This window comes from Xiphias gladius, chromosome 14, assembly GCF_016859285.1.
Source record: "Xiphias gladius isolate SHS-SW01 ecotype Sanya breed wild chromosome 14, ASM1685928v1, whole genome shotgun sequence".
NCBI lineage: Eukaryota > Metazoa > Chordata > Actinopteri > Istiophoriformes > Xiphiidae > Xiphias > Xiphias gladius.
Genome location: NC_053413.1, coordinates 14901470 through 14916938, shown reverse-complemented (window position 1 = coordinate 14916938; position 15469 = coordinate 14901470). Strand labels below are relative to the sequence as shown.

Genomic DNA, 15469 nt, shown 5'->3' with positions numbered 1-15469 from the left:
TCCACTGTTGAAGGAGTATGGGTAGTATTTTGTCTGTTGCTACTGTGTTTAAACACAGCTAAGTACAGCAAGTTTGCCTTGGGGGGAGAAGAGATCTTTGTACAGGTGAAGGAGAGGTTTGTGCTGGCTATAATTGTATAAAGGTGTGAAGGGAGGAGACCGGTCAGGCGATGAGCTACGGAGGACATTGAGGACAACTGGTGGACAGGTGAGGACTGACAGGGTCTGGACTGTCATCAGACCCAGTATTTATACTCCTCAACCAGCATTTTCCTCTTTACCAGATTATCTATGTTGTTTTGAATTTCCAGCCCAGATTTTGTTTCACCTCCCTGAGTGTTTGGCCACTTGCCCATTTTTGGAGATCCGCCTGTTTGCTTTTAGCCACTGCTTTCGTCTGCTGGCTTCACAGGAACGACTGTATCGTTGATTTAAGACTGATTAAAAACTATTTTGCCTCTGATCAATTACAGTTGAGGCCAGATTACTGTGCCTTTGTTAATCTACGCTGACACTTCACTCAGCAGTGCTAGTGTAACAACACCTCCCAATAGAACAGTCAGCAAGGCAATAACATTACTATTGTGTGCTCATTGCACAAGTTGACATTCACTACAACAGTCCATCCATTAGCTATACCCTTTATCCTTTTGAGGGCCGTGGGGGGGCTGGAGCCAATCCCCGAGGAGAGGCGGGGTACATCCTGGATTGGTTGTGCCAGTCTATCCCAGGGCTGACAATTAGAAACAAACAACACTCACATTCAGACCTACAGGCAATTTAGAGTTGCCACTTTACCTAAACTGCAGGTTTTTGGACTGTGGAAGGAAGCCGGAGCACCCAGAGAAAGAGGAAACCCACGCAGGCACGGGGAGGACATGCAAAATCCACACAGAAACGCCCCGGACGAATTGGGGCTCAAACTCATTAATGCTTCGGACATTTCATAATAAAAAATAAAAAAATAAGCATACAGTCACCACAAAAGAGCATTGAAACTGTTTTATTTGAGAAAAGTGAGGCACTAGTTGATCTAATAACAAAGACAGTGCGACATTTTGTTTTAACAGCATGAAAATAGCTACATGTGGACATGAATGGTCGAATACTCATTGATTTGTGGGTCGTGATGCAATGCATCTGTTTGTTCTTCTAAAACCAGGACTACGACAAGATCGGTAAGAAATTACTCAATGCAATTTCTGGGTTGAGTGTGGGAAGTGTGGGTTAGGTGCTCGAATCAATGAGAGCCATCTGAGCAAACACACGGTCCATGGTCACCACTACTTTTGCTGACAGGAATGGAAAGAGCAAGATTTCTCCAGATCTGTTGGGAAGAGAAAATACAAAACTGTGACTTGAAAATGCAGAGCAGAAACATATTTTTTGGGTGTGTGTGATGTGTATAGGCTACAAGGATACACTTTTATTGATAATCTGTTGTGTTCATCTTTATTTTTCCCCTCAGTAGCACAAACCTGAAGCAGTTTCACTGCACTCTCTGAGTGAAGCCATGGCCCTCATGTACTCTTCTCCCAAAAACTGTTTATAGTTTGTTCCAGATGGAATATCCTGGATGCATTTAGTGGAGTCCTTGAAGAGAAGGTTCTTTCCTCTTTCTGAGTGGAACATTCTGAATGAAGTATCACTGCCATAATTTCCAAACATGGCCTATAAATAAAGAACAAAATTTTGATTTTAAATAGTCGTTCATTTTTTAAAAATTTGACCTAGTTATGTCATTTATACATCCATATCAGGGTCAGTAATCGACAGGAGTTTAAGGCAAAAATGCTGTTCAACGTTATGATAACCTGTGTAAAAGTAAAAAGAAAAGTGCAAAGAATTCCCACAAAACATAAATATACATATACATACATATACATATACATACACATATATACACATATATACACATATATACACATATATACACATATATACATATACACATATATACACATATACATATATACACATATACATATATACACATATACATATATACACATACACACACACACACACACACACACACACACACACACACACACATATATATATATATATATATATATCACATTTTACTGTGTGTTTTATGCCTCAGTGGGACAACTGTACTCGATATCCCACTGTAGGGGTTTCGAGGTATCAGACAAAATAATTTCATTGTGGGTGCAAACAATGGAGCAAGTCTGATCTAAAAATAAATAAATACAAAACCTGAATGAGTAGGAATTTTTTTAAGAGCATCAACAAAAAATAAACTATCCAGCATAGATGAGGATGTAAAACAAAGGTTAGCACTAGAAATTGAGTGCTAAATTGATAAAATACAATAGAAATGTTTTACTTCATAGTCCCAACTTGCCCCTGCAAAAACATCATAATTCTCCTAAAAATCTGATGGGGCAAAAACATCCCTCTCCAAAATGTATTAAACTTATAATCCTAGTCCATGTAATGTAGTATTTTGTAAAGCAAACAGCCAAAGACTAAAAGTGACCTAAAACTTCATCACTAACCTGCTGCTCCTTGAGAATGCTGACCACTTTGCTGCGGCTGTCTGGACGAGTCACCACAGCGTGTGCGGGCACTTTTGCCAGGTGGCATGAGAGGAAATCAGAGATTGGCACTGGACCCTTACCAGGGCAGATCAGCTCGTAGTCAGCAGATTGCACACCTCTAGCCCATGTTGGTTGCTGAACTTTGATAAGAAGAGGTGGGATGGAAGAGTGCTGTAGTTTTATAGGGAACAACACTGTCGTAGATGATAGATTATGTGAAAGCTGGTCAGCGTCAGTCTCTTACCATTGTTGTACTCGGGAACGATTGTGTGTTTGATGAAGGCAACATCACCGGCACCTTCCACGAGACATCTGTAATGACATGCAAAACATGATTAAGGCAATATGAAGATGATGTTTCCACCCCTAGCAGGGTGCGTGGGAAGAGTAATTAAATGAATAGTTTGACATTTTTGGAAATACGTGTTTCCTTTGTTGCCAAGAGTGATGAGAAGATCAATACCACCCTCATGTCTGTGTTAGTACAGAGCTGGATTTGAGAGGCAGTTATTTTAGCATAAAGAATGAAGCACAGCAGGGAAACAGCTATCCTGGCTCTCTCCAAAAGTTCAAAAATAAGCGTATTAGCACCTTTAAAGATCACTTCTTGTTTGTTTAAGCCATAGACAAATAGAAGTGTAAAAACAATAGTTTTTGGTCTCAGGGGGAGTTAGGTGCTGTTAATTAGTCTTGGCAAACAGCAGCCAGCTGCAGAGAAGCTGCAAAAAAGTGAGTATCTAAAAAGAGTATTTAATAAACTGTTGTTTGTCAAGATATAGAAGGATGCGAGTCCCCCTCCCCTAACACCCGAAAATGTTTCTTTTCTACATTTTTGTGCTAATCTATGCTAACAACCTCATGGTTCAAGCTCCACCTTAAGCACACAGACATGAGAGGGGTATCAATCTTTTCTAATTCTCAGAAAGAAAGCTAAGCTTCCCAAAATATCGAACTATTCCTTTTAACAAACATACACATACAACTCTCTGTAGAGAAGAACTGCACTGTTGCTTCCTACCTAAAGGCTCCACTGTAGCCGTAGTACTTCTCGTCAGCACTGGGTTTGCACTTGGACTCATCACCCACAGCTCTCTCACTTCCGCCACACTGAGTACAGAACGAAGAGCCGGGATCTGCTCCAGGAGCACAGCCTCTAGGGAAGTACTTAGCTGAGGAGAGAAGAGACACAGTCAGTGCAGTGTGTTGGTGTTAAATTTAGAGGTGTGCAAAGAGAAGCCATGTTTCCTAACAGTTACTTTTATTTACTATTAATTACTTTTATTTACTATCAATTTACAAAATATTTTTTGGAGGAAACATAATTGCCGCCCTTCAATAGTGTTAGAGTGTGCTACAGCACAGAAGTTGCAGGGAGGTGGTCAGGGTGGATGCGGGGCTTACAAAGCACACGATTTTTTCTCAGATTAGGCTGAAGCTACAATAACCTTTTTGTTAGGGTTAGGGAAAGAGTATGGTTTTCATTCAGTATTTAAACTTAAAAAAGTGATGGGTTGCTTAAACATACTGTAAAAATTAAAAAAACAAAAACAAAAAAAAAACGGTTTAGTTGCAACAAGTGGACATTGTAGGGAAACAAATTAAATATGTGAACATTTTGCAACTTTGCAGATACTGTGTGTTGAATAAAATGTTTTCACATTATATTGATAGAAAACATAATCTCGGCACTGTTATTTTTCTATCAACAACATATTTGTGATTTCAAATTAGTAGTATATACATAGTATAAACATAATTATTAGAAGAATTAGCCTAATGGTCACAGTGAAAGCTTTGCTTAGATAAGCACATGGTTACTTACTGAAGTTACAGTCATTAATAATGTTGTGGATGAGACCCATGGGGATGTTCCAGCCAGCAGTTCTGCCTTTGCCTGTGTGGCAAGACCTCTTGCCCCGCAGGTCTTCCCAGGAAGACACTGTACCTTTCTTTACCACAGCAACAGCATAGTAAGAGGAGGCTGTGGCTACAAGGGTGGAAGTATAGAAAGAGATGGATCAGAAAAACTACCAACCAGATAATTATTGGTTACAGGTAATTTCATTTAAGAAGGAAGATTCATAAATATCGTTGTATAAGACTAAATGAGGAATTCTTTGTTTTACTGTTCTGTAATTTAAAAATAATTTCCATTAGGTTTCCTGGAAAGAACTATGTGATTTAATATCCATTTTAGGTAAAATCGACAGTGCTCAGTTCATACACATGCAATTAATTAGTTCCAATCAACTGATGGTGTACAGTAGGTCAGCTGAACATGAAATAATGTGAAAATTGTCCTCAGGCAAGTATACAATCAAACATATAAGGGGAATATAGTTTCCATGACGGAAGATATACTTGAGTTCATGTGGAGCTTTTCAAAGATATTTCTATTTTCCTCATAATTAGGACCAATCTACAAGTTATCCAAACTTCCCTAGAAATTATTATGAAATACTTAAATTAACTTGAGAAACCTTGTCAGATTTTGGGTATGGTAATATATATATATATATACACACATAAACACACACACACACACACACACACATATATACACATACATACATATAAACATACACACATATATATATATATATAAATATATACACATACACATATACATATATACACATATAATATACGTATACATATACATACACACACACACACACACACACACACACATATATATGTATATATATATAAATATATGCATATATTTATTGCGATACGAATTCTTTAACATTTCATTTTATCTATATCACTAAAGCCAGCAGGGAACAGTAACATAGACAGGTTTATTACCTCCAGTAATGTTGCACAGCGCTGTGGAGAGACAGTGATGCAAATATTACTCAGGTGAAAAAGGTAGAATAAAAAAAAATAACCAAGTGTTTCCGTGTTATCTAAGCATCTTACCTTCATCATACTGCTCCACCAAAGCAGGAACCAGACCACACTTTCCAGCTGTGTACACCTGTCCTCCATCTACTGCCATTGCATCAGCGTCTTTACTCTGCAGGATGATTTAGGCAACAGATCATCAGATCATGAACATATGCCACAAAATGGAGCAAAGAAATTCTCAAGTTAGTAGTTTCCCAAATTTCAACCAAGACTGTCTTACCATAATCTTTTTCAGGCACTCTTCAACTGAGGAGCCACTCTGGCATTCAATGGAGGCAGTGCCACTACTTGCACTGCTTACGGACCAGGTATCACACTTGGAGGTCTCAGCGTGGCCCACAGCACACCATCTAATGGCACTGGAAACACCGCTTGTGGTCTGGTCTGGAAAATGAAGTAAAATATAAGCATGAGCCAGTGGCTGCTGTCAATAAATGTGTTTGTCTGATTGTTTTGAATGTTAATCTGTGTGTTTTATCTGCTCATGATTAAAGTACCTCTCCTAAGGGAACGGACGATGCTCGTGTACTCAGCACCTAGATAAAGGAAAGAGTCGGTGTTCGGGGGCACCTGCACCAGCTTCACCGTTGAGTCCTTGAACATCAGGTTCTTGGCAGGTGCATAGGCTTCAGAGGAGAAAAGGTTAAAGCCCTGAAAAGACACACAGTAAGCCAACTGATTATGAAAACATATTGTGAGGCAACTGACACACAAGTTACATGTTTGAATGAATCATTATCATCTCCCTCTTCTACCTTATCATGCAGTCAACCCTCCTGCTCACTCTTGGTGCTGTAGAGTGCTTTACCTGTACTGACTGGAGGTTTGTCCAGATTAATTCGGCCAGCTGTGGGTCCTTGCGGGTGACAACAGCATGAGCTGGTACCCTGGCCAGGTGGCAGGTTTCATAGCTGTCGATAGGTGCTCTGGTGTTATCCTTGCACAGCAGCTCGTAGTTGGCCTTTTCAGAGTCTGAAAGTGTTTCACAACAATGATTTAAACTTGTAATTTTCTGTTTCAATTGTCCAGTTCCAAATAAACCTCTTACCCATCCTCTTACTACTATGTTTTAGTATAGAGAGTATTTTGTTCATAGAGACATATTGGGCTGTCGCACAGGTATTTTATAATTTATCCAGTGGGAATCTTATCACTGAACTCACTGAAAGAGCTGCATGAGATGGAAAGAGTGAGTTTTTTTTACTAAGATGGAGAAATGATTTAGTAATTGCAAGTTCGTAAAATTACAGAAGCACTCTGAGGCCAGGATTAGTTTTCTAATTTTTTTTTTTTTTTTTTAACTGTAAAAACTGGTGAAATTTTTCCAGGCTCATTTTCCAAGTTTTGTTTCACCTGCCTGCTCTGAGAGGCAAGTTTTTATTTATTTATTAATTAATTTTTTGGTCTGGATTTTTCTTAGCGTTCGTTGTTGTAATACTCCTTTTTAGCCACAAGAGGCTGAAGTCCAACCACTGCCTCAGTCTAAATAGGACTAAAAGCATTCATGTTTTCTTCTGATTTTTAATTTCTCCATACACTCTAAACACAAGGTAATTATATTGCGTGTTAGCAAGTTATGTAACATTACTGTCATGTCTTTACTTTGGCTAGAAATGTATTTTAATTGGCGGAGGCACTCTACCAGAAAGGCTTTAAGAAGTCAGGTCATCAAGCAGGTCGAGGTGGACGAATAGGTCAAATACAGGACTTTCGTCAAGGAGACTAGGGTTTTTATCCTGTTTTATTTTTTGAATTAGTTAACTTATCATTTTCAGTTTTTTCTTTATTTTTTATTTTATATCGGCCAGAAAGGTTTCCTGGCAGAAAACCAGAAGAAGTTAAAAAAAAAAAAAAAAAAAAAGTTTTCACTGGCCTAAGTAAACAAAACTTAGAAAACTGATCCTGGCAAAAATAAATAACTGAATAAATAAATTGTAAGGTAAAAGATTAATCTACAAATAAATAAAAGTTTCACCTGCCTCTCAGGGCTTTTGTATAAAATAGAAATATTAATTTGAATAGTACAAATTGGAGCTGATTTGCCTCTCGGGCTGAGTCCTTTCTGTTGTATGCTTTATTGATCATAAGTAATCTTATGCAAATCATGAGGCGCTACATGTTAGTTGGTGTCCATAATATTCAGTGATTGAGATATGGATGTGATGGTGCCTGACAACGGTGTTGTTGTTTGTGTTGCTGTTATTGAGAAAAAGAAAAATATCTAATAAGATTCGAATTTCTAATAAGAAAGTTAGGAAGATGTTGAGAAAAGACCCACGTGATGGAAATATATATATATATATAATAAACTATTTGTATTTCATGGTCACATAATACAAACTTGAAAAAGGGCCCCGCTTACTTATTTCCATGAGTCAATAATTCATTACAACTTAAAATTAGATGATTGTGTGGTACTGACCAGGGACAGTGAGGTGCTTCACAAAAGCCACGTCTCCAACGTCCTTGAGACACCTGTTAATTAGACCAATCCACAGGTGCATCAGCGTTAGAGGCTTAATCATCAGCAGCAGTACAGTGTATTTCCACAGAGAGAAAGAGTTTTAGAAAAAGCATCACATCAGCTAAAAATGTCACAGGATCACAGACTGAGGCGTCAGTGGCTATTGTATTTGGAAGAGAAATGTGTAGAGGTAGATAGAGGGCAGTATGGTAGAACTGAGAAGGATCAAAGAATGACTCATACTGACTGGAAAGCACCGCCGTAATCATAGTAAGGCTCCTTGTGGGACCTGGAGCAGTCTGCCTTGCACAGCGCACACAGTTTGGAGTTGCTTGTTGCCCCCGGGACACAGCTGGACACGAAGAAATCGTTCACCACTGCAAAAACAAAAAGCAGGGCCGTACCCAGGATTTTAGAAGTACTGAGCTTATTAAGTTGCAGTCCCTGCAACTCCCCTCCCCTCTCATACCCTTAGAAAGTCTGACCTGACCCCGAAGAAAAAGCCTCAACATTCTTTTAATATTTGGTATTTTCATCATTTATTCAACCAGTAAACTTTTTCAGGGTTTTTTCCCCAACATGAAGAAATAAAATCCTGGTGGGGAAATACTGCATCCTTCTTTCATTTTTGTTTGAACTTATTGGCTATAAAAGCACTGAAGTCCGCCTGTGAAACAGCCACTATGTTAAAGGAGTAGTTCAACATATTGGAAAACACACTTATTTGCTTTATTACCGAGAGTTTAATGATAGAGTTAAACGACTGATAGCACTCTCATGTCTGTGTTGTTGATATGAAGCCATAGTTAGCAACCAGTTGGCTTAGCTTAGCATAAAGACTGGAAACAACCTGGGTTGCAGGGGATACTTCCTGTGACCCCTTCCTGTAACTTCAGTTTTGGATTAAACAAATGCAACATGTTAAGGCCCCTTCGTTCTTCTATAGTTATGAGCAGAAGTACACCAAAACTGTCACTTTTTATTTTTGATTTTCTGACCTGCGACACATCTAAGGCACACATTCAAACCTGTAATCAATTGTCACGTGTATAACTAGCACCTTTGTTTTGAGGATTGTGTGAAGCAGCTCACCTTCTTCCACGGGTTTGTCATCAGTGCCTTTCCAATGCATTTCATTCATGGACAACAGAGTTCCTATGGGAATGTTCCAGCCTGCAGATTTCCCCAACCCAGTGTGGCAAGACTTCTTCCCCCGGAGTTCTTTGAAGCCGAATCCTGTGTTCTTCTTAGCCACAGCAACAGCATAGTAACAGGTGTCTGAAGCTAGATGTACACAGAACAGTAAAAGCCAAAAAGTCAAAACCCGTAGCTCACACAAAATGCCAAACATCCCTTTTCTCATGCTCATTTTGTCAGTGAAGACAGCTGATGAGTAATCATACTATGGCCGTAGTCCTCAGCAATAATGGGATATAGGTTGTAGTTTTCCAGTCCAGCAATGTAGATGTCCCCTCCGTCCAAAGTGATGGCGTCCGCCTCACCAGCCTGTTAGGAAAACACAGATCTTTACCAACCATTTGATTGGTAATTAAACACAGTGGAAATGTATTCAACTACTGTACTTTTGTACAATGTTGAGATACTTAGCTTCGTACTTCGCCTGAAAACTAACCAGCTAATTTCTATGTTACTTTACACGTCTAACTCCACTACATTTCAGAGGGAAATATATTTTACAGTTGTAGTAATGCTTATTTTGCATATATAAAATATTAAATACAAAAAATATGAATAGTTGGTATAATGTAGTTTTAAAGAGAAATCTTCTCAACGATATCTCCAACTCAACCAGCTACATATTAATATGCTGCTTATATGTTAATGTATCAATAATAACAACAATAATAAAAATATACTAAAACACTCTGAAAGGGGGCATTCTACATATTTCACGTATTTTTAATTTTGATATTTTACAATTTGACATATATTTTTCGGATGATACTTATGTCTTTACTTTAGTCTTGTACTTGTACTGGAGTATTTTTTACGTTGTGGCAGCGGTGGAAAGTAACCAGTAGATTTACCCGAGTACTGCACTTATATACACTTTGGGAGCGTCTGTGCTTTACGTGAGTAGAGTAAAGCATTTTTCTGCTGCTTTATAATTCTACTTCGTCCCATTGGAGTGGGAAATGTGGCACTTTTTCGCTCCGCTCCATTTCCCCCCGCCTGCTGTGTTAGCAGTTACTACGCAGATTAGGATTTTGCGCGTAAAACGCGATAGTGAAATGACGCACCGTTGTTGCCCACTCGCCTTCCCGACGGTGTATGTAGCAACATGAAGATGCTGCTTTCGCATTAATGTATCAACGACTATAATAATAATCATTATATACAATAATGACAGACTCTGAAAGAGGCCATCCTGCATCATGAGTAATATCACTCTCAGGACTTCACGTACATCTTGTGCGTTACATTCTCATCGTCTTGATACGTCACTGTGGTGTCGCTCAAGTAAATGATCTGAACACTTTTCTGAACAAAAATCTCACTTTTTTGGCGATTGAAATATCAACTTCTCGGCCATTTTTACGCTGAGGGGCCGAGCGGCGTAGAAATTTCCTTCTGCTGTCATTTCATACTGAGCACTTGGCTCATCGTGCTCCTTTTCCTCACCTTGATGGCAAGGATGCAGGACAGGGCGTCCTCCTTTTTCACGCAGGAGAAGGCGGGGGCGTGGGCGACGAGGTCCTCGCATTTCAGGCGTTCTTGCTCCGACTTGACGCACCATCGCACCTTGCCCGCGGGGCCCGCGAACACGGCGGCTGCGAATGCAAATGGGGGAGAAGAGAAAAAAACAAACAAAACAACAACAATAACAATGCAGATAGACCAGGGCGTTGGGTAAAACTGTGATTCAACGTGCCTGCGCGGCGGTCTGCGTCTTTACCGAGGCACCCGAGCAGCGCCACAAGGAGGAGAGGCTTCATGTTGAACGGTGGGGTCTCCCGGGTCAGTAGAGCAGAGTGACAGGGAGGGAGCTCAGGCTTTTATAGCAAACCTCAGACTGGACCGAGGGGGGGGGGGGAGAGAGAGAGATAAAAATGCAACAGTTTACTCAGGTTTCCTAATGTGTCCGTGTGTACCTTTGTGTGCCGGTACACGGGTTGGCAGAGACAACGGAGAGTACATTTCTGAAATTTCCTCATAATGGAAAGTCACAGACTTCTCGTTTGAAACGATTTAACCATCTGTAATCATCAGTAACACGCCACGAGGCACAAAGCAAAAGCTGCCATTAGCCCATTTACCCCTTTCAGGCTCCAAATTATAAATAGTTTTCAGATTTTTTTTTTTTTTCAATCTGTTTTCCCACATTTTGACTTAATAGGCCTCATATTCATTTGGTGTTCCCATGTGCCTTGTGTTTTAATCTGTGTTTCTGCCCCTTGAGGACAAATAAATTGATCTATTAGCTGTTTATCAGGCTATAAATCTTTGTTGGTCATAAAGAAAAATAAAATGAACAAGAAAAGAATTTGAAGTACACAACAAGTGCATTTAATAGAATGACTCGTCTCTGATTCAGAGTTTTAAATCTTGTAATTTTCCTAATCCATTTCCCCAAGTAATCTGCTACTCCACACAGAATTAATCAGTGGTGGAAGAAGTATTCAGGTCTTTTATTAATACCACCATGTAAAAATACTCCATCACAAAAATGTCCTTATTTCAAAATCTTACTGTAGGAAAAGTACAATGTTATCTGCAAAATATACTTAAAGTATCAAAAGTGAAAGTACTCATTATGGAACAGAATGGCTTCAGGATATTGTTGTATTATCATTACTATTTTATTAATGTGAAAGTAGCATTTTACTCATGTTGGTTGAGGCGGAGCTTATCTTAACTATTGTATATAGTTTTGGGTGGTTTCAATTATAGCGGTGCATCATATTTAATAAATGCATCATTATGTATCGTAAGTAAAATCGTAATCTACAGCGTAAGCAGTAACTATAGCTACCAGATACATGTAGCAGGGTAAAAAGTACAAGATTCCCCTCTGAAATGCAGGAGAAGTATGGCGTAGCAGAAAATGAAAATACTCAAGTACAAATAGCTCAAAATTGTACATAAGTACAGAACTTGAGTAAATGTACTTAGTTACATTCCACCACTGGCATTGACAAACTTTCGCAAATGCTATCTTCTCTTCTTCTATTGCGTAATATTCTTATCCTAAAATTGCAGGATTTGATAGTGAGACCCTGTACTGTAACCATCTTATCACGGCAGAAAATTGCAGTTTTGGGGGGATTAAGTATTGCAAAATCCGAAATGATATAGTATATTTCTTGGTAATTGTTCAGCCGCTTCTGGCAGACAGGTGACTGGCCCTGCGACGGATCTGCCACATCAGTTACTGTGATCAGCAGAAGAAAAAGGCAAAATTATTTTAAAACATTGCATTTATCAAAGTATTTCACTTGCAAAAGTTGCAGTGTGTGTGACCCACATAAGAGTCATGTTTACAGAGTCAATATTACCCAACACAAGAGCTAAGGTTCATCTTGATTTGTAAATCAAACCAATAACACCTCCTCCTTTGTTGTCCTCTGCCGAGTACTGAAATATCTTCCAATAACTTTACAATAGATCTCATGTGTTTTTTTGAGCTGCCTTTGGCTGTCTAAGTTTAGAAGAACCAAGATGTGATACTGGATGAGTGGATGGATTTCACTTTTGAGGACAATGGCCTTGTATTTTATCCTTTCTGTCCTGACCCTCTAATGTAAGATAAGAAGAAGGGTTCGTGTGGCAGGTATCAGACCGACTTGATACTGGCGGAATTAAGAACCAAAGTGTAAATTACAATTCAGGCGGAAGTTTCCTGAAATAACCGATAAAATCTTTTTATTAGCCACAGCCCTGCCTGGTGATCAGAGGACGGCACCATCCTCCAAAGCCAAAGTGTTTATAAGTCATAACTGACGGCAAAGATGTTCCCAAGTATTTTTTATCTTTCACTACAGCCTTTTCTCTGTGGACATCTCTTTTACCCTGTTCGTACTGCTTTGTACTTCTTTATATTTGTGATTTTTTTTTGCATCTGTTTGCATCTTTCTGTGCTGCCACTGTCCTAACACTTATCTACGGACTTTTTAAAGCCGATGGGATTTACCAGGGTAAACGGAGGTTAAACGAACAAAGTTAGTAATAAATCAGTGAAAGCTAAAAGTATGAGTGGGATTCTGTGAGATTCAGATGTAGCAGGGGATTCACGTGAAGGAATAATCAGCGACTATGGAATCTGTGTGGAAACATTGCTTTTAACCATTTTGCCCTGTAAAGCAAATATTTGCATGTTAATCTTAAGTGGATTTTAGCAACAGTAAAGGGGAATTCACAGTGAGAACAATGGGCCAGTTGAACTAAGTCAAAAACTCTCCAATTCACAAACTCTTTGCATGTCTTTCTTTCTTTGATTATGTGATTTTAAAAAAGTTAAAAAAAAAAAAGTTTAAAAAAAAAAAAAAAAAAAAAAGAGGCACTGCTTAAGTCCTCGCCTCTAGATCAAGGATTTAGCTAGTTAATTAATATGATTACTTTGATGTCAGCTAGTTATTCTGATGTTGAGGTGAGTCACTGCAAATGTGCACAAGTTGATATCCCCTACGTGCATTATTTATACAAAAACCGGCACGTTTTTTGTTTGTTTTTTTTCATGCTGAGCTGTTTCTGTTAAAATGACAGGGCTTTCTGCTGGAGGCACCAGACAAACACATTGGCCGTGTGAATTTAAAAATTAGTTGTGTGTTTTTAAGCTAAAAATATGTTGAATTCCAGAAAATGAAATCGTGTGGATATAAGGTCCGGTTTTGGATTCATATTTCCACTAGTAAACGTGAATATTTAAGCATGCCACTCGCACTAATTTCAAACAATCGTAAGTTTGTTATCCAGCTTCCTGAAATACCACAGGGACACAGGTGATGATAGTCCGCAAGTCAGTCAATCCTGACTGTGCTAAATCAGAGCAGATAAGCTTAACATCAATGATTGTTTTGCTGAAATATGCAGAGCAGGGACTCTGTTTAATCATACAAGCCGCTACCCCTTCAGATGGAGGTGAAATATTGTCCAAAGCAACTGCAAATGTACTACTATGAGAAGGGAAAGTGCTGTCGAGGCGCACCGTTGTGTATTTTGCATTTGACAAAGAGATAAAAGTCGAGTCTGACTGTAGGAGTTAACCGTGACATAATGCTCAACGGGTGATGATTCACTTGATACCCACGTATGGTGATTTCACTCTTGATCAGGGACAGTTTCTGGGGATAAAAAAAAAAAAACACATCAGGAAACACAGACACTGCCGGTCAGGGTTATTCATAATGTTACAACGTTATTTACAGTAACAGCAATGGTGAGTTTTTACCAAACCTATGCACTGCTGGAGATGATACTCAGATACTTTAAGTCTGTTAGAGTATTTTACTTGAGTAGATGTACTTAGTTGCTTTCAACCACTGCACTTTAGTAGTTTGAAGCATGAGGGGAGGGTGGCATGTTTGCTGATCCAACCCCTAAATCAACTCAATAAAATGGCTCAAAATACTTTTCTGTCATAGGTCGTTGGCTTTAAGCGATCCTATTTTATTTATACTTACAGATATTTTTGCAGGAAGTTAAAGTGCCCAAATATATTTTACCAGCCATTCTGATAGTTCTATTCTTCCGTCCACAAACGTGCTTCTCTAAACTACAGGCCCCTGTCATCTGTGTGTATTAGGGGATACTCCTGTGATTTACCATTGCACTTTCATAAAGTTGAAAAAAAGAAACGTCAAAATCAATGCAGCAGAGGTGGAAATATGCTGCCTTTTGGTCTCCAGTGTGGGCTACGATCGAACTAAAACCACTGCCTCGCGGTTGTATGCCTCCGCCAACCTGTCAAGTTGCAGTTAACATCCATGACTGTCCGGTCAAATTCCTTGTATGTGTTCACAATGTTTGGCCAATAAAACAGATTCTGATAGAACACAGAGTTTTAGCCAGGACAGTCAACAGTGCTTCAAATATGGACGTTGCTGAGAAAAAGCTACAAATTGTAAAACATTGATGCTTCGCAATCATCTTCAATCCGGCAGCACAGAAGATCTATACCGTCACCACAGTTGGGTGATTGGCACCTGAGATTAATGTCACCAATTCAGTATCCGACCAAATGTGAAATATGGTCACAACTTCCCTTCTGTTCCTGAGTTACGCCGTTTAATAATGGCCAGAAATTTGTTTTTGCAGAACATTATGACATCACAGTGACGTTGACCTTTGACCTTTTGGATTTAACGTAATTGTCATCACGTCATCCTTTTACCCTGTTAATCATTTGTGTGAAATATTGTCATAATTAGCGTATGAATTCTCGAGTTATGGCCAAAAACATGTTTTGTGAGGTGACAGTGACCTTGCCATTTGACCTTTGACCACCACACTCTAGTCAATTCATTCTTTAGTCCGAGCGAACGTTTGGGCCCAATTTGATGAAAGT

At 39.1% G+C, this 15469-nt stretch overlaps 1 protein-coding gene across 1 annotated transcript; it reads right to left on the bottom strand.

The window, feature by feature from the left end:
- Positions 1–1015: 1015 nt before the first annotated feature.
- Positions 1016–15163, bottom strand: tfa (transferrin-a). The gene is made up of 19 exons (XM_040143400.1): positions 14586–15163; positions 14213–14246; positions 10862–10978; positions 10588–10736; positions 9348–9450; positions 9037–9228; positions 8192–8321; positions 7903–7955; positions 6289–6452; positions 5978–6131; positions 5701–5864; positions 5493–5589; positions 5379–5399; positions 4390–4554; positions 3586–3736; positions 2812–2879; positions 2526–2707; positions 1479–1671; positions 1016–1327 (listed from the first exon to the last, which is right to left on the bottom strand). The coding sequence occupies exons 3-19, from the start codon at positions 10899–10901 to the stop codon at positions 1284–1286; spliced, it is 2070 nt and encodes a 689-aa protein (XP_039999334.1). The 5' UTR covers positions 10902–10978; positions 14213–14246; positions 14586–15163; the 3' UTR covers positions 1016–1283.
- Positions 15164–15469: the final 306 nt, after the last annotated feature.